The following is a 24524-nucleotide window of genomic DNA, read 5'->3' on the forward strand; positions in this document are numbered from 1 at the left end:
AAATTAAGAGTCAGACGTTCAACCAACTGAGTCACCCAGATGCCCCCTTTTTATTGTTCATTATATAATGGTCAATTAACTACTGTCGAAGTTTTCTCAAAATTCATATTTGATGGCATGTTTACATAAATGAAGCAATCAGATCAAGATGGTTTATAAAGACTTTTTCTCAGGATCAGATATTGAATCTATTTTATTAGCTGTCAAAAAGGGTCAAATCTTAATTGTATTTGGTAATAGGAGGCTTAGAGGGAATAATAATTGAAATCCACACTCTATATAGGTGGAATATTAGCTAGATTAAAACAAAATTGAATTGACACAGCTGAAAGAGTTGATATTTGGAATTTCAGAGTTGGAGTTATTCTTTTTTTTTAATTTTTTTTAATGTTTATTTATTTTTGAGACAGAGAGAGACAGAGCATGAACGGGAGAGGGTCAGAGAGAGAGGGAGACAGAGATTCCGAAACAGGCTCCAGGCTCCAAGCTGTCAGCACAGAGCCCAACGCGGGGCTCGAACTCACGGACCACGAGATCATGACCTGAGCCGAAGTCAGATGCTTAACCGACTGAACCACCCAGGTGTCCCAGAGTTGGAGTTATTCTTTTTTTTTTTTTTTAAAACGTTTTTTTTTTTGGGGCAGAGTGAGACAGAGCATGAACGGGGGAGGGGCAGAGAGAGAGGGAGACACAGAATCGGAAACAGGCTCCAGGCTCCGAGCCATCAGCCCAGAGTCTGACGCGGGGCTCGAACTCACGGACCGCGAGATCGTGACCTGGCTGAAGTCGGACGCTTAACCGACTGCGCCACCCAGGTGCCCCAGAGTTGGAGTTATTCTTAAGAAATAGTAATTAATGTTGGGTTTTTACAACTTTAATTATAGAAATATAAAGAAACTGGAGCACCTGGGTGGCTCAGTCAGCTAGGTATCCAACTTTGGCTCGGGTCATGATCTCATGGTTCTTGGGTTCTAGCCCCGCGTGGGGCTCTGTGTTGACAGCTTGGAGCCTGGAGCCTGCTTTGGATTCTGTGTCTCCCTCTCTCTCTGCCCTTCCCCCATTTGCGCTCTGTCTCTGTCTCTCTCTATCTCAAAAATAAACACTCAAAACTTAAAAAAAAAAAGAAGTATAAAGAAGCTAAAAAAAACTGTGTTAAAACACATTCTAGAATAAGTTGGGACCACTCTCCAACCGCATTCTACACGCATGTGTGCCCACATCTGTGAGTGTACACACACACACATACACACACACACATACACACGCACCCCACCTCAAAAGGTCCACATGTGACTCAGTACCAGGCATCTTGTGAATATCATGAAACATATTTATTTTCCTCAATAATCTAAGGCAAATTCATGAGCGGGATATTGTATACGGCAAAGGGTGTGTCAGCTTTACAGACAAAATATCTCCTCTGTCGGGAATATGAGACACATAAGTTAAGTCAGTTTAGCACAGCAGGATGAAAGACAATGCCAGATATGAATGTCTGCACAAACTTCACTGAGAAACTGAGAAGCCTGATGATCTTAAGGCTGCAAATTTCACAGCCTTACCTCATACTAGTCCAGTTCAGACGGCAGCTATGGTAGATTATGTTGGTCCCTGTACCTCATCATACTGGCTTAGGCTGGCTACGGAGGCAAAGATAGGGAAGAGTTCAGGGTTTTGCAATAAAAGAGGGAGGCTATGGATAAAAAGAGTAATTGTATTTAAAATGGCTTGAAATATGACAGTTTAGAGGAAAAATTATGGAATGTCTGATGAGTTCTTGTCCTGAGGAGGGATTCTATTGAGTAATTCTGTTCTGCTCTAATTCCCCAATAAGCATGTAACAAAGAATAATTTCATTCTAACTTATTTCACCATGTGATTGTCAAATGGTCCTTCACCTCAATCTTCCATCTTCCATTTCCACTGGGAAATGGGGCATTAGGTGAGGACAGAATTCAGGAGGAAGTTTAATATGCACTGTAAAGTCACAAGCTCCAAACTGATAATACGCAGAGGGCGAAGTCTACCCGAGCTGACTCTGACAGCTTTTACTAAGATGGGTATTATGGGCTTATAGAAAGAATACTGAATGGTGAAGTCTATACTGGGTATAGTCTGTACAATTACAAGAAAGTTGCATGAAAATATCCTTTTAGTCCTCACTCAGAATCAACAAAAAATGAAAATCAACGACACTGAACTGCCAGGCAAATTGCACAGCAATTCAGAACCAATTCATTATGCTTTATTGAATTGGACCTAGAAATAAACAATTAAAGCAGCAGTCCTGAAGAAGGACTTTTCAGTGATTTCCTTTTCATGAAAGCAAACAGACTACTACAGAGGCTTAGAGAAAAGAATACAGATCTAATCGTTTCTGAATGGGCTGGGTTCACATAGGAAATGAGATTGCTGCATCGATTAGAAAGCACCTGTTCATTACGAGTACTCAAGATAGAAACAGAACACTTACTGGTAACTGAACCAGTCATCAAATCAAGAATGGGGATCTCCCATACCCAGGGGCAGTGCTAAAGGATGTGTGGTTTGGGTACCTCTAGTTTTCCACTCTCCAAAGCCACAGATTTAAACAAAAACTCATATTCTTTGATATGGGCAGTTGTTATTTTCTCAATATTATGTAAAGTATGGATAGAATAACTGGTAGAAAACTTGACTATTTTAAAAAATACTGAGATGTAAATATCTAATTTGGATAAAAGATGTGTTTCTAAGAAAACAGCTTCAGTACAACTCTCTTAGCCCTCGTTTGCAATCAGGTTGCTACCCTAAGACCCCGAACCTATAGCATCTACAGCAGCACAGATACTATGCCGGGGGGGGGGGGGGGCGGTAGCCGTAGATCAGGATTCTAATGCTGTCTTGAAAAACAAAATTAATCTAGTTCTGGAAAGAACTGGAAGAACGCATTCCAGGACCACCTAAACAGTGTCATGAATACATGAATAAAGGCGGTGACGAACACTACGATGATCTGTAAGAAGTGACGACAAAACACGTGGACTTCTCCAGTCACGTGCTGTGTGCATCCAGTCATCCACTCCTCCACTCACCCTCTCCCCGAGCTACCATTTTACCTGTCCTCCACCCCACCCCTCCAGCGAGACTCTGGGCGAAGCATATCACGGTTGCTGGAGGTACAGGTGTGAAGAACACAAGTCCCTGCCCTCAAGGAGCTGACAGAGTCTTTTCTAAAGAGCACATATGGGGGGCGCCTGGGTGGCTCAGTCGGTTAAGCGGCTGACTTCGGCTCAGGTCATAATCACGCGGTCCGTGAGTTCCAGCCCCGCGTCGGGTTCTGTGCTGACAGCTCAGAGCCTGGAGCCTGTTTCAGATTCTGTGTCCCTCTCTCTCTGACCCTCCCCTGTTCATGCTCTGTCTCTCCCTGTCTCAAAAATAAATAAACATTAAAAAAAATTAAAAAAAAAAGCACATATGGCTAATTTCTCACAATTATACATTGTAAGTCTGGAAGGTCTTTTGCTCTGTTACATCTTTCTTGGGATCAACAGAACCTTTGCCAAAGAGCAAATGGGAAATAAGTGTCCAGAAGGTCAACCTTTATGTTGGAAATTCTCATATAAGCCATTGTCTAAGATAGTGCCTTCCGAAAGAAGTATCATGCGAGCCACATATATAACTTTAAATTTTCTAGAAAAGATAATAAGACAAAGAGGAAAACAATCAGCTGAAGTTAGTTTTAATATATATTCATTTAACTCAACATACGTTCAAATATTATCATTTTAACATGTAATCCATATACAAATTATTAATGAGGTATTTGCACCCTTTTATATGTGCTAAGTCTTTGAAACCAGTGTTATGCATTTTGTATTTACAGCACATCTCAATCTGGCTGCATTTCAAGTGCTTGGTAGTTACATGCTGCCCGTTGGACAACACAGGCCTAAGAAAACAATGACTTACTGTTCACAATCCAGGTGTGTGATTACTTTTGGATCAAAAGTAATTTAATCTGTTGCCTCATCTTTCACAGTAGCACAGTTCTCCGTACTGATTCTCTGGGTCAGAAACCTTTCTGAATTGATTTGTTCAAAATGTTTATTTAGTGTCTATCATGTATTGGGCACTGTGTCATATGAAATCAGAGACACTTCTCATTGAATCCGAGACAGCACAGCCTGGTGGTATAAACGTGGATTCTGGAGCCAGACTGCCTGTGTACGACTACATAACTTGCTATGTGACCTTGGATGGTTATTTAACCTCTCTGTGCCTCAATTTCCCTATCTAGAAAATGGGTAGAATAAAGGGTATCTTCTTCATGGGTCACCACGAGGTTTAAGGGAGTCAATATTATAAGTGCTTAACATAGCATCTCTTGTAGGGCAAGCACATACAGGCATTTGATAAAACACATTTTAAGAGTTTCACAAATTTTGAAATGAGTCTGCATTTTTCAAATATGATAAGGAAATAAAATGTATCTTAAGAGAAAGACTACTTTAAGGGGAGAAACTTATACAGTTCAGAATGAGACTAAAACTCAGAAGACCTGAGGATCTAGTGAACATTTGGAAGCTGCTTAATCTATCTGTGCCACTAGCTTCTAATTAAAAAAAAAAAAAGCATAATATTTTTGCAAACCTACGTATTAAAAATGTTGTGGGAATAAATGAGATGCTCAGTATAAAACACTGAAGAATTCCAGTTAGTGGGGATCATTTCTACAAAGCGAAGGCATTCTGGTTCTAATGCAGTTAATAGAGGGATATTGAAAGTAGCTCTGAAGTATGCATTTGTGAGGCTCGGTTTGCAGAAGGAGTAATGGCTATTTGTTCTCTCTGATACACGGACACACAGAAATTTCATTTTGATTCTGTTGCTGTTATATTTTCCTCCTGACCTTTATGCCAGGCCCTCGGTGAGAAGCTCCCAACTCTGACGTTGCCCAGCATTTGAAACATTACAATTCCCATAATTAACAGTGACTGGAAACAAATAATTTAATTCTGGGGCAAATGAAAATGAATCAGTGGTGTCAACTCCATTTCCTCTCTTCCTAATTTTCTGTAACAAAAGAGGAGAGGGAAGCGTCTATTCCCTGGTGTGAGATTCACTTAGGAAAGTGAGAGACAGATGAATAATTGGTGATGCCCTATTCCTCATTCTCACTGTTGTCTCCAGCTAGAAAATCATTCTTTGTACCGAATAAATATTTAAAGTCACACAAAATACAGCAGCTGGACATATTTATGTTTCTAACAAAATATACTCATGACTTGGTGTGGGAAATTAAGAGGAAAGCACATTTTTTTTTCAACGTTTATTTATTTTTGGGACAGAGAGAGACAGAGCATGAATGGGGGAGGGGCAGAGAGACAGGGAGACACAGAATCAGAAACAGGCTCCAGGCTCCGAGCCATCAGCCCAGAGCCCGACGCGGGGCTCGAACTCCCGGACCGCGAGATTGTGACCTGGCTGAAGTCGGACGCTTAACCGACTGCGCCACCCAGGAGCCCCGAGGAAAGCACATTTAAAGGCAATAAAACCACAAACTCAGGTAGACCTCAGGCTAACTGAAGTAATCCTTCCCAGTCTCCCTTATCTGCAGAGATAGGAATATAACACAGTGCTGTCGATGCTTCAGCAATGAAATAAGACAGAGCAGCTGGCAACCAGTGGCATTTGCAATAAAATCAACATGAAGGTATCTTGACCTTGGATTCAGAATGCAGTTTACTTATGTACAGAGTTGACAGTTCAAAAGGACTAAGTTGTAACTTCAGTCCTAGCTGTGTCTTCCTGGTTCCATCACTGAACCCAAATCTGCAAAATGAAGGCTCTGCCTATGACCCAGAAATTCTCTTCCTCCTCTGCAATCCCTAGTGTGTGGAACTGGTGGACAGGTGCTAGACCAATGTGGAGATTCTTTCAGTGACGATGTCTATTCCAATTATGCATCCTGGAACTGGGAAATGACCATAGGATGGATTCAGTGGGTACCGTGGGTCCCGCTTTGAGACGGACCTGAGCTACAGCTCCACGATCTCCCAAGCACCATAAGCCCCTACTCTGACTGGTGAGCCTCAGTGACAGTTTGGATCTCCTGGAATTAGTGTCACTTCAGAGCCAGTGCCTAGTAAGCCCCCTCCCCCCAAAGTCTGATTATCTCCTTTCCCCTCAGCAGTGTAACCCTGGCAAAAGGCCATAAGTCTTTTGGGGAAGGCTGAGTGAAAGAGTAACAGTGCATAGTTTCAGTAGTATACTAACGTCCTGAAGAGACCGTCTCCCCTTTCTTTGAGGCATTCTGGGTCTGTAAACTGGCTCAAGTCAGGGAATTCACTGATGGGCCATGACTCTCTCATGAGCCTCATGACTTTTATGATTCAAGTTAAGCTTTCATTCACTTGACCTAGAATTCTTCTGCTTATCCAGACCAACTAAGACTATAGCAAGCTTCCTATCTATTTCAGTTCTGGCAACACCACAATCAAGTGGCCAATACAACAGGTCTAACCACCGGTGGGACTGGTGTCCTTTACAGGTAAGGATGCCCACCTTGCCTTGAGCAGACAGGCCCCATCCTCTTGGAATTTACAAGCTGGAGGAGGAGAGAAATTAACACATGAAAAGCAAATATTTGCAGGTTCTGTAGTGAGAGCCACTGGAAGGGCTGGTCTCAGGATGCCCTGGTCTTTCTGATGCCCTGAGCTCTAAGGGTTCTGGGAGAACTTCTGATAGCAGAAAAGATGGCATGAGCCATAGTCCTGGGAAACACATGGAGCATTGACAGGTCTGAGCATCAGAGACCCATGAAAGAAAAACACCAACCTTCTGAAACCTTATTTCCTTGGTCATCTAGTTTTACTCAGTTTAGAACTCAGATCAGATGGGGATGACGGGAGCTCTTAACTAAGTACAAACAACAAGATCTCTGGAGAAAGCAGAGCCTTGGCTGAACTGGCCCAGAGATTCAGAGAGTGAATCAGGGTGTCCAGATGGAACTTGAGAGATGCCGAGAAAAGCCCTCTATCACAGAGAGAGCGTCTCACATGTAGTGTGTAGGTGACATGGCTCATAAACTCAGCCAAGGAACAAAGATAACTTTCTCCATTTTCCTTTACAACTTCATTTCTCCAGTCCCCTCAGCAGCTGGATCCCACAAAACTCTGGGTATTTTGCACCTGAACTTCCCCTTCAGCTCCCCGCCCCCCCCCTGCCCCCCAGCCTAGGGAGTCTCCATCTCTTTTCACAAAAGAAGAATCAGGCTGGAAAGCCTGAATGACTCTCCTAAGGTCCCAGTAAAGGGCAAGGGTGTGGTGAACTTGGATTTCTGGACTCCCAGCGCTGTGCCAACTTGGCGAAGGCACAGTGCGTTAGCCTCTGGTATCACAATTTATGGAGCCTAGCTGAGTTAGCAATACACAGACTGTGCTTTGCCAGGTAGATTATGTTATTTAGAAGTCAGCAGCCCTGAACTGCTGGCTGAGGAATTATTTGTCTGCGACAGGGAAGAGGATGATATCCTGAATGTATCCAGGCAGTGTCTGCTTCTGTACTGCCCTTGAATTAACTTCTAGGCAGTCCATTAGCCTGGAGTATTTTGCAACCACCATAATAGCCCTTTTCTCTGCAGTCAATTGGGTTGACCACGTCATAATCCAGAACTGGCAATTAAAACTGCTATAATGATGACCACAGTCGGGGACTTTTGAGTCCATGGATATCACTGCAATTTCTTGGATACGATTGTAAATGGAAAGGACTAGAAGGTTCAGAACTTAGGTGTTAGCCTTTTCGCGGAAGGCTTGTGGTATTACATCGGTAAGAAAAAGTAGAAAGGAGACTTAGCCTTTCCTGGTGGCAAGAATGCCTTATCCTATGGACCCCAAGAAGGTCCTTTAAACAAATAGCCCCAGACAACACCTGTTCTTCCTCAGGTACCCCGGCTCACTCAGCATTAGGTCTGCTGCAGCCCTTTGAATCCATGATCCAAATTACCTCCCCAGGTTGCCCTGTGTATCGCCAATATCATACAGAGCTCTGAGCACCAAGGGTCCCCTCTGCTGAGGAAAGGCCTTCTTGCTCTATCATTAAAAAGCAAATTATTGATTCTGATAATTTGTTTCTCAAGGAAAAAATATTCTTACACTTTCCCAAACTTTCCAATTTTCTTGGTTTATTGCAATGATCTACTGGAATGTCTTCACTCTAAGGAGAGCTCTTGAAATTTGGGCAAGTTAATCACATATTTGCAAAGTGCCCAATGTGTGCAGAGCATAGCATATGAAGGTCTATAAGAAGATGAAAGAGCACATTAGAAAAATCTGTGGATAACCCACCAATCTCAATATGCACACACATCTTGTGGCATAAACTGATGTAAAAGTCAAATATTTTGAATGAGTTATAAAAGTGATGCATTAGTCTACATGTGGAAATCTTTGAACTCTTGAAGTAACCAGTTATACAGTCTTTCCCTCTGATGCCTTATGTTTCTCTTTATTTTAGCTGTGATTTTAAAGCACTACTTTATGTAATTAAGGAAGACCTGATTTAGTTCTTTGATCTTCTCTTTTGGCAAAACTGTGTTTTCCTGTGTGGGTACCACTCTCATCAACAACCACAACTAATATGCTTCTCAAATTCATAACCCAGGACTGTCTCCTTTCTTTTATTCAGTTATTTACTTTTATTTTATGTTATTCCTATAGATTCATCTTGTGACAGATACCTCAGAAAGAACGTCTCTAGCGAAAATAAAGTTCTCAAACAGAAACTTTGTATTTTTACTATTATTTTCCTTGTTGAAGCAGAGTATCTTGGACTCTCCTAATTAAGCTGTTGGGTTTTCCTAAGCTGTGGATTCACTTAGGGTAGTAACAAGTGCTTCAAGCTCTTTAAAGAAAATGGCTCCACCATTGGCTATACAGCTGTCCCCCATTATCTGCAATTTCACTTTCCCCAGTTTCAGTTACTTGTGCTATCAGTTCCTCGTGGTCAACTGCAGTCCAGAAGCAGACAATCTTCCTTCTGACTCATCATCAGAAGGTCAATAGTAGCCTAACACTACATCACAATGGCTACATCATTCACCTCACCTCATCTCATCATGTGAGCATTTTATCATCTCACATCATCACAAGAAGAGGAGAGAGTACGGTACAATAGGATATTTTCAGAGAGTATATTCACATAACTTTCATTACAGTATATTGTTATAATTGTTCTATTTTTATTAGTATTGTTGTTAATCTCTTACTGTGCCTAATTGGTAAGTTAAACTTTACCATATATATATATACATATATATACACACACACACATATATATATATACACATACACATACATACATACATACATACATACATAAAAAAATAACCTAGCACATACAGGGTTCAGTACTATCGGCAGTTTCAGGCATCACCTGGAGATTTTGGAATGTATTCCCCCATGGAGAAGGGGGAGCTATGGTACTATGCCATTGCACTTGGCTAACAACACAACTTCTGTTAATTCAGTAAAAATCAGGAACTTATAAAAAGAATGTATTACATCTCAAGAAGTAAGGCTTCCTACCAAGTTAAATACGTTGTTAGCATAGATCAATAAAATAACATCTGCTTGAGACACACTCATACTGGATTTAAGAGCAAGCCTGAATGGTTTGAACCTTTAACTAGCTCATAATAGGTAGGACCTTAGCTATTTCTTGCTTAAATTAAATTTTCAGAAGAAAAAGCACTTATGAATGCATTCTGACATAGATTCCACTTAAAGTAAAACCATTTCCTGGAAGTAAAATACTAAGAGAATCAGCCACTAGAACATAGATGTATTCTCTCGTCTCTCCTGTACTTACGGGTCGATAATTATATTTCTAAGAACCAATACTGCAGTTCTTAAGAGATAATTTTTCAGTAATGAGGTCCTCTAGAGTGGAAAACATACACAATTATGAAGAATAAACATATTGCTATAAAATATGAAGGAAAAAACCTTACCCGAATCCAGAAAGTAAGCGACAGAAGAGAAAAAATCCATAACCTTGGACAAAGGATGAAAGGAAGGCAAAAAATCCGTTGATAGACATGCAGATCAAAAGAGACTGCTTCCTCCCCACTTTGTCTGCCAGTCCTCCCCAGAAGAAAGCCCCTGCCATCATCCCGAGGTACACTATGCTGCCTGCAACACACAGAAAACAAAGAAACATGTCAGAGATTGGGAGCAAATGACACATGTAAGAGCAAATGAACAAGAGACAAAATACATTTCAGCATTTGTATGGGAAAAATTTCCTTTAAAAAATATATCCTTCACGGGTGCCTGGGTGGGTCAGTCGGTTAAGTGCCTAACTCCTGATTTTGGCTCAGGTCATGATGTCATTGTTCATGGGATTGAGCCCTGTGTCAGGTTCCTCACTGACAGTGCAGAGCCTGCTTGGGATTCTCTCTCATTCTCTCTCTCTCTCTCTCTCTCTCTCTCTCTGCCCCTCCCCTCCTTGCTCTCTATCTCTCTCTCTCAAAATAAATAAATATATATATATATCCTTCAGGATACACAAATCATCTTTCAAGTTGGAAAGTAATCTCTCTGTGGGCTACCTTTAGCTGTCATGATCAATGACAAAGGCAAAAGACAAAACTGCAATGTTCTCACCAACCTCGTGATAACGGGTACATGGTGCACAGGCACAAGGAGGCTCCGCCCAGAACAATCCTGGAGTTTGACTCTCAGGCATGTCACCTTTGGTCCAAATGCCCAGCTTAGCACCATGACAAGGTCAAGATGGGAGACTGAGTCAAGGGGTCCCTGATCAAATGGGTCCCTCAGCCTGCTTCAAATCTCTGCCTTTAGCAGATGAATGGACCAAGGCCAGACTCTTATGGACTCTCTAGAGGATTCCATGTGTCTTTCTCTCTGATTTCCCCTGAACATCCTGGCCCTTGCTGGGGAAGGTAGGTTTAGAGATTATAAGAATTAATCTTAAAATAGTCTCAAACTTTGCTCATAAGAGAAAATATTCTCTTGGATCGGAAGCTTAAGGAGTCTAAGGAGAAGAAAAACAACTGTTGTAGTTTGGGAACTGTTAAACTTATTATGGTTGGCTTTACTTCCATAGTGGAAACAGATGCAAAATCAAGAGTTATATCGATGTCCCTCTTGGTGTCATTGTGAATACACACGTGAATTTTCTAATTCATTTGCTTCTTCTAAAAAACCAGGCCCCCAGAAGCCCTGTCCTGAATCTTTCTCAGGATGAAATAATATGAGGTATGGAAAAGTTACTTCAGGGAAGTTTCTAAAAGGGTGTGCCAATGTCTAGGGGGAAACGACATAGTTAATAAATGAAAGTCTGTTCTATCTGGATGTGGCATTTAAAAAGCTGCTACAGGGGCGCCTGGGTGGCTCAGTCGGTTAAGTGGCCGACTTCGGCTCAGGTCATGATCTCACAGACTGTGAGTTCGAGCCCCACGTCGGGCTCTGTGCTGACAGCTCAGAGCCTGGAGCCTGTTTCGGATTCTGTGTCTCCCTCTGTCTGACCCTCCCTCGTTCATGCTCTGTCTCTCTCTGTCTCAAAAATAAATAAACGTTGAAAAAATTTAAAAAAAAAATAAAAAGCTGCTACAACATCTCACAACCATTTCTGCTTTTCCCCCACTTCACCAAACCACCCCTTGAACAGTTCCTTTTCAAAGGCACATTCAAGATACTCAGCAGCATTAAAGTAACAAGTTAAAAAAACACAATTTATTGCTTCAGATTAGTTTGGGAAATATCCTATTTAAAAACTCACCCTGAATTCATTTGCTTAATACACAGCTAATGGATCAATTTGAGACCCAGAAGGAGAACATCTGGTAAAGGCTGATGACCTTGACATCAATGACCTATGGATGCTGCTTTGCAGATAGCTGAGTATGAGCAGCTACAATGGATGGCAAATTTTGGAACAAATGTGCAGGAAGACAAAACAAAAGCCATTTTCATTTAGACGGGGATACTGCAAATGGGTGAGTGGTCATCCTCTGCCTTGGTGGGAATGACATGTTTTTCCCTTTACTACGGAGCTAACGATACAGAGATCATCCTTCTCAAAAAAAAAAAAAAAAAAAGATACTCAAATCACGAAGCCCAGTGCATGGTCACCAGACAGTTTAAACACTGTATCAGCACAAGGCAAAGGAATTCCCAAAGGAGACAGATTCACCTAGGGAAATGCATATGAAGCAATCTCTTATTTATAGCATAAGAGGCTCAAGTTGGCTACTCATGCCTCTCAGAAGAATAATCAGTAGCAAAGCTTTTCATAATACCTGTTTCTTTAAAAATGCCTACAGACCAGAAGGTGAGCTCCCATAGATCAGGAGGGGCCTATGGCTGCTGCAGCCTAAAGATGTGGCAGTCTTTCTTGTAGTCCCAGCCCCAAAGACAAAAACTGGTCACCAGCAATTGCTGAACCCTTACCAGCTCTAAGTGCATGATTAATGTATTTACTCCTCACAACAATCCTTTGAGGTTAATACTGCGGAACCCAGTCACTGGCACAGAGAAGTTAATGATTTGAACATCGAAAAGTTAGTGGTGACTACGTCCCAGCCCATCAGCAGTTCTTTGTGTAATGTTGTTAACGACTCCTTTAACAATCCTGGCTGCCCTCCTGTGAAAACATCACAGTTCGTCCAGGCCCCTCTGTGGGGGTACCATCTAGAACTGAAAGCACTATTTCACATGTCTCTGAGGTGTCTTCTCCTTAACTCACAGAATTAGAGTTAAGTCCAGGGTAGCAGAGTATGATAGACAGGAGCGAGGGGCAAATGCTGCCTCATTCTTCCCAAGCATATGACAAGGGGTGCACCCCTTGTTCTCTGACATTCCAAATGGGCATGTCCCCAGCCATTGATGGGAGGTAGGGGGGTCAATGCTGAAAATAGCTCAGTGGTGCCAAGGAAAAATGAAAATCTAGTGTTCTTGCTAAAAATGACATGCAGTGTTTCAGAGGAGGGCAACTCCCTCCATTGTCTGGTTGTAGGAGGCATGATGCTCCTGCTGGACTGGGCTCTATATCCTAGCATGCTCCTTATTCTTAAGTCGGTCACCTGTTGCCTCATCTTCACTAAGCCAGACCACAGATTTATGAAGTCATGATTCCAGCACTTTAAGGACTCATAACTCATTGCTAGATTTTCCCACCTGGCAGTAGTATGAGAACACGGCCCCACCATGGGAGCTTCTTAAAGCTCAGGTACAGTAAAGGCTGCATGAGCTGGGCTTGCCCTTGACTTCCGGAATGGAGACAGCTCAGTGATTTGACAAGGGGCAGAACACCCTCATTTATCGTTAGCACTGTGTACTTCAGCAACCCCAAAATAATACTCATTAGAGATTTTAATATATAAAAGAGTAAAATAAAAATGGCCCATCCTTCAATTCCTCTTTCCTTATTTATAAAAATATATAATATATATACTATTTATATTTTGTATTTGCATAATATTTATCTTTTCTCTTGTGTTTGGGATTTCCAAACTTAGCAAACCAGAAATAAATCTGTCAGAAATTTAATAACTATACTTAAAGATACATTTAATATATTTCAGAAAAGCATCCACTATAACTACTAGGGGAAAATCAAACAGTTATTTTTCTGTCTTGTATTTTTTCTATGCCTAAAATAAATATGCCTCAATCTCCTTAAAAGAGAGAATACTAAATTCAATTTTAAGGAACTTATTGAGCGCCCACTATGCCAGATTTTTCCTGAAGTGCTAGAAATATAAGGATTTATAAGTCCTGATCCCTGAACTTACAAAAGAAAAACTTAGCAAACCTTTATCTGATGCCTACTTGGAGCCAGGCAAAGAGGCAGACAGTTACACACCCAGTATTTTACACAACCGTCCCAACCACCCCATCTGATCGTGGCCACTGATGAGTGGAGCATCCAGGCCAAAACCTTCCATGGCTTCCTGGGGACATATGACCAGGACAAAACAGTGCTGAAGTGCACCCTCAGGGACCTGAGTTCCAAGTCGCTGAACTCTTTCTATTCCATCCAGATGGCTTAAGGAGCTCATAATTCAGTGAGGGAGACATCAGGCACATAACAGAATGAACCCAGCCATGAAGTGTGTGCTCCAGTGGAGGCGTAACTGGGGCAGGGGGACGAGAGGTGGCTACTAATTCTGACTGTGGCATCTGGGAAGAGTTCACTGAGAACAGAATATTTGGGAGGATTCTGAAGGATAAGAAAGATTTCAAGATGGCATTAAATTCCTCCACAACTGATAGGTTTAGCAAAATGAAATGTAGTGTCAAGTTGTATCTTCACTTCTATTTTGGCTAAAAATATGTTTCACATCTAGGGGCGCCTGGGTGGCTCAGTCTGTTAAGGTTCTGACTTCAGCTCAGCTCATGAGCTCACGGCTGGTGAGTTTGGGCCCCGCATGGGGCTCTGTGCTGACAGCTTGGAGCCTGGAGCCTGGAGCCTACTTGGGATTCTGTGTGTGTGTGTGTGTGTGTGTGTGTGTGTGTGTGTGTGTGTGTCTGCCCCTCCCCCGCTTATACTGTGTGTGTGTCTCTCTCTCTCTGCCCCTCCCCTGCTTACACTGTGTGTGTGTCTCTCTCTCAAAAATACATAAACATTTAAAATATTAAAGAAAGAAAATGTTTCAGATCTAAAGATAACAGTCTTTTGATCATACGCTGCATATTATTGGTAATTAGACTGTCCCTCTGGGTATGCCATGGACAGGATTCAGCCTCTCCACTAGCTTATTGGAGACAAACAACACAATTAGAGGATTTATTTGTGGATTTTATGACCTAATTATAAGACAAACCTTTGAATGTTAGCAAGGGCACGAAGTGAATAAAACTGGAAACACTCTGAGATTGTCAGAATCCAAATTGTATTTCCTGGCTTGTTTTCATATTTCTATTTTGTCTTCCCTGTATGATGATGAGGATTCTCTGAAAACGCAGAGCAGGGATATGCTTTTGACACAAACCAGCCTCCTGCTCTCCACACTTCATGATGCTGCTAATGGCCAGAGTTCAGAGGTCCCTTATCTTACGGACGGAAAAACTGACGCCGTGAGAAGCCAGTACCTGAAATCAAATCTTCTAGATCCTTGCTCCTCAGAGTATGACCTCTGAACCAACAGAACCGGCACCCTGGAGGCACATGCTAGAAATACGGACTCTTAAGGCTCCACTCCACCCCTACAGAAGTCAGAAGCTACATCTGAACATGATTCCCACAGATCTGTGCACACTTAAGAATCTGAAAGCACTTTTAGGCTGGTGTGCTTTCCATTAAAACACTTAACCTTTCTAACTTTTTTTTTTTTTTTTACTTAAAGTTTGTATTCGTGTAATACATATTTGACAGGAGGAGATGTGGGCTATCGCATATTTTAATTCCAAAGACACAGAACAAGCAAGATCTCCCTACACCAGCTGCAGATGTGTCAAGGGCAAGGAGAAACCTTGTGCCTCCCCTAGGACCTGCCTGCCCAGGACTAGCTAGAGGCAGAACTCCAATGTGAGAGGCCAGGCTGTGACTCTCAGATCCTTTCAGGAATTGAATGAAGATTCTAGTTCAGCTGGGCTTCCAGGAGGCTCAACCTGACCTGAGGCTCACTCTACTCTTACCACAGCTCAGGCTCAGTGCACCCGACCCAGCCTCTCATTCTTTCAGAAGACCAAAAGAGGCCTCAGGCATGACTTCCTCACTAAAGCATTTTCTAACATGGGGGCTGATTTCATTTATTTAATCATACCCTCATTTCCCCTGATGAATATCACATTTCCATTTCTGTCTCTTTTCTAATAAGCTGCTTTTGATTCTTTATGACAATACCTAAGGGCCACATCTTCTCCCCCAGCACCATTTTAAACCACATTTAAACTAAGCAGAACAATTTTAAGAAATGTATATAGTAGTTTTTCTCATAGAAATGTTTAACCAGGTTTTTAAACGTTGTTTTAAGCACTTCAGTTATCCAGGGCTAATGCATTACTCTATAATTCATTGCAGCATTTATTTACAAATTGGATTTCTGCAAAAATCATTCTGTGGCAGTATTCTGAATTCAATGATAAATAATCTCCATGAGGCAATGATCACATTCACCTTTTAAAAGGGAATTTTCTTAGGCTAAAACAAATTTTCAAGTCAAAGAAAAATAAAAATAAGCCTAATTTGAAAAGATATACAGACCCCTTATGTTTATTGCAGCACTATTTACAATAACCAAGATACGGAAGCCACGGAGGTGTCCGTTGATATATGAATAGATAAGGAAGATGTCACACACACACACACACACACACACACACACACACACAGGAATATTATGCAGCCATAGAAGGATAAGATTGTGCCATTTGTGACAACATGGATGGAACTAGAGGGTATAATTCTAAGTGAAATAAGTCAGACAGAGAAAGACAAATCCTGTATGATTTCACTCATATGTGGAATACAAAACAAAACAAAACAAAAAGAAAACAGAAACAGATCCATAAATACAGAGAACAAAGTGGTGATCGCCAGAGGACAGGGAGGTGACTGGATAGGCAAAATGGGTGTAGAGAAGTCAAAGATACAGGCTTCCAGTTATGGAATGAATAAATCCTGGGGATGAAAGGTACAGCAGAGGAAGTATAGTCAGGGTATTGTATTAGTGTTGTATAGTGATGTATGGTAGCTAAACCTGTGGTGAACATAGCACAATATAAAGAACCGTCAGATCGCCAAGTCGTGCACCTGAAACAAATGTAACATCGTATGTCAACTACATACACTTCAACTAAAAACAAAGACGGCTATGCTGCAAGAGAAGTTGGACTTGGGCCATAGCCACACCCCTGTGATAGGATCTATAGTGATACATGTGAAAAAGCCAGATTTCAGACTGTTGTTATTTGAATACACATGCAGATAAGTGCTGCTTTTTCTAAAGGCTATGATCAGATTTTAGAATCGTTGTGTTTTTTTTTGCCTGCCACACTTGGATTGGATAGAGTACTGGACATAAACTTAGCCTTTGGCAGATACACTAACTTTTTCATGCAGGAGTCTATCTCCACAAGGTATCACTTATCAGAGGAACTTGTTCATACAGCAGTATTTGGCCTAATATTTCTTTTTTCTTTTTAAAATTTTTGTTTAATGTTTATTTATTTGGGGGAGACAGAGACAGAGTGGGGGAGGGGCAGAGAGCTGGAGACACAGAATCTGAAGCAGCCTCCAGGTTCTGAGCCGGTCAGCACAGAGCCTGATGTGGGACTTGAACCCACGAAGCACAGGATCATGACCTGGGCCGAAGTCGGACACTCAACCGACTGAGCCACCCAGGCACCCCTTGGTCTAATATTTCTTACACTGAGAAATCTTTACATCCTGTCTGGCTAGGGGAAGTTAAGGGGAAGGGTCTGCGGCCTGTACAACTGAAAGGTGTACTCAAGATGAGGAGACATACGAACCTTCTCTATTCTGGCAAGGTGAACAATCCTTTGGGACTTTGAGCATGATTCCTTTTTGTGTAAGGTCCTGAAATGCTAATAGTACTATTGGTGTGAAGTAAAGAGAGAACAGAAGAGAAGGGAATGGTTATGGAAAAGAGACAAGAGGAGGAAAAAGGGGGGCTCGGGATGGTGTAGAAAGGGCAATTACAGCTTTTGGCCTCCCTTAGCTTGAGTTCTGAAAAGACACCACCTGAAACAGTACTGGAAGAGTTATGTAATTTTTATGTCTGAAAGACTTGTTGTATGTATTTATTCATTTGCATTTTGAAATGATTTGAATAAATAAATAATAAACTGAGTAAATTCAAATCAATTAATTTAAATAATTAATAAATAATTAATAGCCTTCTCTTAACCAACCTCTCACTTTTTCTAATTACTGTTTTTAGTAGCCACAGGTAAGGGCCATTATGTGTCCAAATGCATCTGCGGACTTTCACAAAATCAAATGCAAGTATGGAAAGTGAAAATATCCAAGGCATATGTACAGATGAAAAAGAAAAACCCTTCTAATTTGCAATGGAGAACATCTGCAACAAAAGTCGGCTCACCTTTGCTGGAAAGAACTGTAAATATCAGATGCAGTCTACAGCACATTTCTGACTTACCTTTGGGAAGTCTGACATTTAAGTCCTGTGCTGCAGGCAGAGACCGATGCAGCCAGCTGCTTGCACACGCAGGGAACACTGCATCAAATAGCATTACTACTTGTTACCTAAGTCTACCTGGGAACTGAACAGATTCCAAAGGCCCAAAGACACTCTCACTGAATCCAGAGAACCAAATGCAGGAGGAGAGACCTTATGAGGAAGCCCAGTCTTCTCTAACACCCTTCCCCAAATGGGTAGTATCTAGCATGCCCACTGGATAGAGGAAGAGATACTCAAATATATTTTATATATATAGCTCTGGAGGCCCCAAAAGGGCTATTTCAGCCCCCTTGCTGTTCAAAGCATTAAAGACACAAGTCTTGGGAATGAAGAACATTACAGAAAGTCATTTTGTGGTATGCCATGAGATCACCTATTGGTTCCATACCAATAGGACCTCTTTCTCTGCATAATTCCCCTACTCCAGGCCTGTGCTAGGGGAGAGAAGTGGTAACTGAACACTTGTTTCAAAAATCCCAATCAATGAGTCAACAATGAGCAGGTGGTCATTAATTCACAGCTCTTAGGTGAGCTCCTGCTGTAAGTCAGGCATCCTTTGAGCTGTGAGGATAGGGGAAGGGAAGAAGAGTGAGGAACAGTGAGGAGAGGTCCACAAAAATGAAACTGGCATGGACCCTACTCTTGAGCAGCTCACAGTCTTTTGCAGTGGTTTCAGACAGTGGCTGCACATCAGAATCATCTGGGGAACTTCAAGAAAAAGAACAGTGATGTCCAGGCCATACCCAGGGATTCTGGTTCTGGGATAGGGCTTAAGTCTTCCTTCCTTCCTTCCTTCCTTCCTTCCTTCTTTCCTTCCTTCCTTCCTTCCTTCCTTCCTTCCTTCCTTCCTCCCTCCCTCCCTCCCTCCCTCCCTTCCTCCCTTCCTTCCTTCCTTCCTAAATCCAAGTTAGTTAACATATAGTGTAATAATGATTTCAGGAATAGAATTTCATGATTCATCACTTATATATAACCCCCAGTGCTCAACCCAGTAGGTGCCCTCCTTAATGACCATCACCCATCCCCCCATCCCCCCCATCCTACACCCTGCCAGCAACCCTCAGTTTGTTCTCTGTATTTAAGAGTCTCTTACGATTTGTCTTCCTCTCTGTTTTTATATTATTTTAGGCAATGGTACTTTAAAAACTTGCCAAATGATTCCAATATGAAGCTGGGGCTTTGAACCTTTGGTTTCCTAAGAGATTAAACACACGCAAAAAATTAATTACCATTAAATGAAACACATGCTATAATTAAGGTGAGTACATTATGCTTAAGGGGAAAAAAAGGAAGGAGCGACTTAATTAGTTCCGCGGAATTCTGAAAAGCTTCCCAGTGAATAATGGTAGGTCATGCTGAGTTTAGACCAAAGAGTAAGAATGCTCCCAGTTAGCCAGGGAAGTTCCAAGGGAAAGAAGAGGACTCAGTTAAATGGTTGGGGAGTGTGTGAGAGCACAGCACACTAAGGGAACTCCAGATAGTTGGGGATGCATGGGGTGCAGAGTTCATACTTGGGGACAAGAGTGGCAGGAGACTGGGATGGAAGACAGCCTAGAGTCAACCCAAGGAGATAGCCTTTATCCATTGGGAAACTAAGAAACAGGCTGGATATCACTGGAGCCTGAAGAGGTCATTCATCAACTGCAGGAAGTGGGGAAGGATGGAGGGGAACATCTAGGGTAAGGCAACTGAGGCCCGAGGGGCCTGGAGCACAACCTATAAGGAAGTAGTAACTCTCAGGTGTCAACTCTGCACTTGTGAAGCCCTGAAAGTAAGTGCTTCCTTAAATTTGTGCTCCAGGCCCTGCCCAGGGGAAAAAAAGACTGCCTTCAGGAATGCCCTGGGAAGGAATGGGGGCAACCTGACCTAAGGCAGGGGCCGTGGGCTTGGAGGAGATTCACAAGGCTGGATGTATTTTTAGTGGTCAGAGACCATAGTTGTTGTAAACCGAAGAGCGACACAAGGAAGAGTAGAATAGCTTGGGAAGAATCATAACAAAATTTATAAAGAGAGAATACAACAGGAGAGCAGGCCTGACAGGCCAGTGTCTTAAACAAGCGTGAAGGAAGTCCACATTGGTAACATTCACTACACTGCATGAGAACAGGGCCAAATAGAGCAGCACAGGTAACACAGGTGAATCAATAAGGCCATGATCAGTATAGCTCATCTTCAGGAATGCTTCATGAAGGGAGCAGGGCTTGAGTTGAATGTCAAAAGAAGGAGACCGTGAGTAAGAAGACAGGCAGGATGGCCTTTTGCATCCCCTCAGACATACACAACAGCAGGGGCAAGGTGTGGAGTGGGAAAGAGCAGAAGCAGGAGGCTGGACAGGTAAGCGAGGGTATGCAGCCTGGTAAGAGTGGCTGGGTTGGGTGTATGGACAAGTACGATTAAGCGGGATAAGTGAGAGAAAAACCCTTAGATACGAGCCCCCCCCCAATTTTTTTTGAGTAATTACATAGACAATGGGGAGCCACTGATGGGTTCCTGAATGTGGAATTCAGGCAATCAAAGCCCTAATGTGAAAAGATCAGGACATTTAGAGCAGGATGGGCAAACTTGTTCTGTAAAGGTCCAGACAGCAAAGACTATGTTTTAGACTTTGCAGCCTCTGCGTGTTCTGTCACAACTGATCAACTGTGCGGTTGCAGCATGAAAGCAGCCACAGAAAATAACGTAAGCAAATGGGCATGACTATGTTCCAGCGAAACTATTTACAAAGACATGCAAAGAGTGGGACTTGGCCCATAGGCTGTAGTTTGCAAACCCCCACTTCGAGGAAAAGTTTGCTTGGAGCAGTGCTGAGGGCAGGTGTGTGAGGACGGAGCTGGCCAGAGGAAGTATCTGAGAGACCAGAGAAACCCTAACACCAAGGCTGGGGTGGTGGCAGCATAGCGGGCAGTTTAGAGCCTTGTGAAATGTGGGATTTCTCTGCAAAGATGAAGGAAAGAGAGGACAGAGACCCAAGGATCAACCCCTGAGGAACAGCCACAGGAAGAGAAGTAAAAGAAGTCAGAGGTAAGAAGGTGTGGTCAAGGAAATGGGCAGAAGGCCTGGATGGAGCAGAGAACACCTCAGAAGAAAAGGACAACAGGAAAGGTGGTTTCTCCTCGGATACTGTGGAGTCCAGCAAAGGGCTTCTGCTCCTGGAAGAGTGGGCTATTCTGGAAGAACGGTGCTATCACGCGTCTCATTTCTGGAAAATGCACGAGAAACAGGCTTAAGAGAAATTCCTTACTCTCAAGTACACCTGCCAGCAATGAAACGATTTTTTTTCCCCCAATGGAGCCTCTTTTATATGAGCACGGTGAACAAACAAAGCACAGAAATCTAAAAGCAAGGGTACTTTAGAGGACCAGACGGGCAAATAATCTTGGAGCTGTGTCCGTATCATACCTTTTGATATTTCAAGCAACTGAAAAATGCCTGAAGGGGAAGGGCTCCTGCAGCTTAACTCAGGCCATTTCCAGACACTGGGGATGTGACTGTGTGGTAGGAAAACAGGTCTGAAAATAGACTCAAAGATCACACCGTGCTTGATCAATACTGACTACAAAATGATTACACAAGTCCTCCATGACCCCTTTCAGAAAATTATGCGGAAGTTTCTTTTTGCTGCTGGGGTTTTTTGTTTTTTTAACTTTAGGTGTGAGGTATCATAATGAAAACCAGACTAGGTCGTAATCGATTCCAGGAAATGTCTAAAGAGAGAATTCCATAATCCATTTCTGATGCTCCAACATGACCTTTTGTTTCCCCAAATAGGCAGCTACCTAAGCCGTCAGCCCAGAGCACTGAGTGAATAAATATCAGGATCGGCCTTGCACTAAAGGATATTGGTCCTAATCCATTACTGCTGGCGAAGCCGAGGTGAATTCAGGGCAGCCCTTCTTGACACTTGAGATTTATTTTGTCATTAGTGATGAAACATCATGCAAGGGCTCCCAATCCCAAACTATCAGAAGGACACTTAGGTATTTCGGGGAAGGTCACCCAAATATGCAGGTAATGACCCACAGTACTGAAGCTGTTATTTAGCGGCTCATTATTCTTAGTATGATTATAAATGATTTGTGTCTAGCATGAGCAGGTAGCCATCTGCTTGGATTAGGAAGGAAAAGATGGGGCCGCTTTGAGAGTAACAAAAAAATAGAAACTTTAATCAATTATTATATTATAGCTCAAAAACAAAACAAAAAAGAATGTTGAATCCATTTTGTTTTGTCCTCTAGAACCTAAAACCAGCTCTGCTAAAAATCAACCCATCCCTAAATCCTTCAATGTTCCTTAAACACATTATAGTCATTCTTTTCTTTGAACCTTTATCCAGTTATCCTTACCAGAAACATCTTTCTCTTGCCTTTCACCCAAACCGTGTACCTTGAATTTCACCTCCACAATTTTTGGGAGCACACCCCAGACTACTCTAGTTTCCATGAGTAACTTCTATATGTTCTCACCCACATTCTGATTTGTATTCTTTGTCAGTATTTCATGTGCATCGGTCTTATCTCTACAGCTCAGTTGTAATTTGACCCCCGGTAGGCACTATATTGTGTACATCTTACTCTGAAACTCCATCACACCACATTGTTCTAGGCACATTTCAAACAATCAGGAAAACCTAGCTAACGTAATTTGTATTTAACATAGGTGATTTAACCTAAACCCTTGTACCACTCACATACAGCTATGCAATTGAGGAACTAATATAAATCTGAAGTCCTGACCACAAGATCTTGAGTGTCCCAAGTAAGTGTGATAAATAGCCTACTTGAGACCTTTTGTCTAGAAGAATGATACCCAAATACACACATCTACAGAACAGACTTCAAAAAAAAGTTTCTACCAGCCAATAGTGAAATGCAAAAACAAACAAACAAACAAAAAAAAAAACCCAAGAAAAATAATATATGCCATTTTGTAAAGATTAATTTATTTGGCTTAAAGATCTTTTATTCTAAGGACATGTCTTTCCTATTATTTTAATGTAAATGTGTCTTTTGTTTTGTGAAATGACAGTGAGCATCAAAAGTGGTGTGTTTTGTTGCAATTATTATTTTTAAATGGCCTTCCTTAGTGAAATAAAAAGTTGGCCAATCCTCATTTTTTAAAAAAAATTAGAATTTAAAATCCTAAAAAACCAAGTGTCACTAGTATAAAACTCAAAATGGTCAGAACAATGTTTTGGAAATCTTGCACTCTGAAAAAATGCTAATAGGAAAATTAATGCACTAAACCGTGGCTCATAAAATGAAATTCTGACATGTAACAAAAGGGATGTCTCTTCATGCATGTAAGATGATTATGCAATGTGGCTTCAAATTCCTCAGCACTCTTCCCACAAGGAGCTGAAGTCTATGTTGACTTTCCTTGATTCTGGGCAACTACTTGACCAACAGAATATGACAGAAGTGATGCTATTTCATTTCCAAGCCTGGGTCATAAAAGGCCATGTAGCTTCTACCTTGCTCACTTAGGACAGGATCCCTGAGCTACCATCCAAGAAGTCTGGCTCCCCTGAGAACACCGTGCCGGCACCAGCCTCTACAGTCCCAGCTGAGCCCTGACAAAGGGCCGGCCATCTTGGACCCTCCAGAACAGTCCATCTGCCAGATAAACACCACTGAGTGATCCCTGATGGCAGTGAGAACAGAAGGATCACCCAGCCAACCTCTGTCCAAATTCCTAACCCATAAATAAAATATAATTTAAAATGTCATATCTAATAAAATGGATATTGTTCAAAAGCCATTACGTTTTTGGTCGTTTGTTACACAATAACACATACCTGGAATAGCACAGTCCCTACGACACTTCTAAACACATTGCTTCACTGGGATCCCCAAACAGTTTCTCACTTTTAGTTTTAGGGAAGATCAAAATGATTTAATTTGTTAATATTTCTTTTCTTACTGCAAATCATTCAAAAGAAGAACATAATAAGCAAACTCATTAAGGGAAACTCCCCTCCCCCGCTTACTTCCTACCATAAACTAAACGGCGAGTGAGAGGACCAGAAATCAGGCTAGGAAATTCTCCCTCCGGCTCCTGTCAAGTCTTTTTTCCAGGTAACTCAAGAAGAGATTTTGGGGGTTTTATTTTGTTTTAGGGAGGAAATTTTTGAAGTAGAAGGGAGAGAGGAATGAAGTACATGTCAAGCAGGATCGAAGCAGAGTGTGTTTTATGGGTGGTGGTGGTTGTGCGTGGTTTGGATTTACCATGGGAGTTCTGGCCATGACTCCAAGGAGAAGGAGCACAGAGCAAGCATTCTCTCCCCAGCAGAAGTATATTAATTAGTTCCTGGAGGGAAGAACTCCGGGACATAAACTCCATGTGCTCCGGA

The 24524-nt window shown here is 42.0% G+C and overlaps 1 protein-coding gene and 1 long non-coding RNA gene across 3 annotated transcripts in view; one reads left to right on the forward strand and one right to left on the reverse strand.

Annotated features, from left to right (window-relative positions):
• The window catches only part of SV2C (synaptic vesicle glycoprotein 2C), a 229578-nt gene that overhangs the window by 112327 nt on the left and 92727 nt on the right, over nt 1-24524 (reverse strand). For both annotated transcript variants that reach the window (XM_040450451.1, XM_040450442.1), the window contains one exon: nt 9995-10175. In XM_040450451.1, coding sequence (XP_040306385.1) covers nt 9995-10175 — 181 coding nt within the window. The remainder of the gene's footprint in view (nt 1-9994; nt 10176-24524) is intronic.
• LOC121014338 (uncharacterized) lies at nt 17934-21970 on the forward strand. Its single transcript, XR_005783167.1, has 3 exons — nt 17934-18093; nt 19304-19433; nt 21944-21970. It is a non-coding gene; the product is annotated as an uncharacterized LOC121014338 (long non-coding RNA).

The sequence above is a fragment of the Herpailurus yagouaroundi genome, unplaced genomic scaffold (assembly GCF_014898765.1).
Source record: "Herpailurus yagouaroundi ecotype Mexico unplaced genomic scaffold, PumYag 29, whole genome shotgun sequence".
Lineage (NCBI taxonomy): Eukaryota > Metazoa > Chordata > Mammalia > Carnivora > Felidae > Herpailurus > Herpailurus yagouaroundi.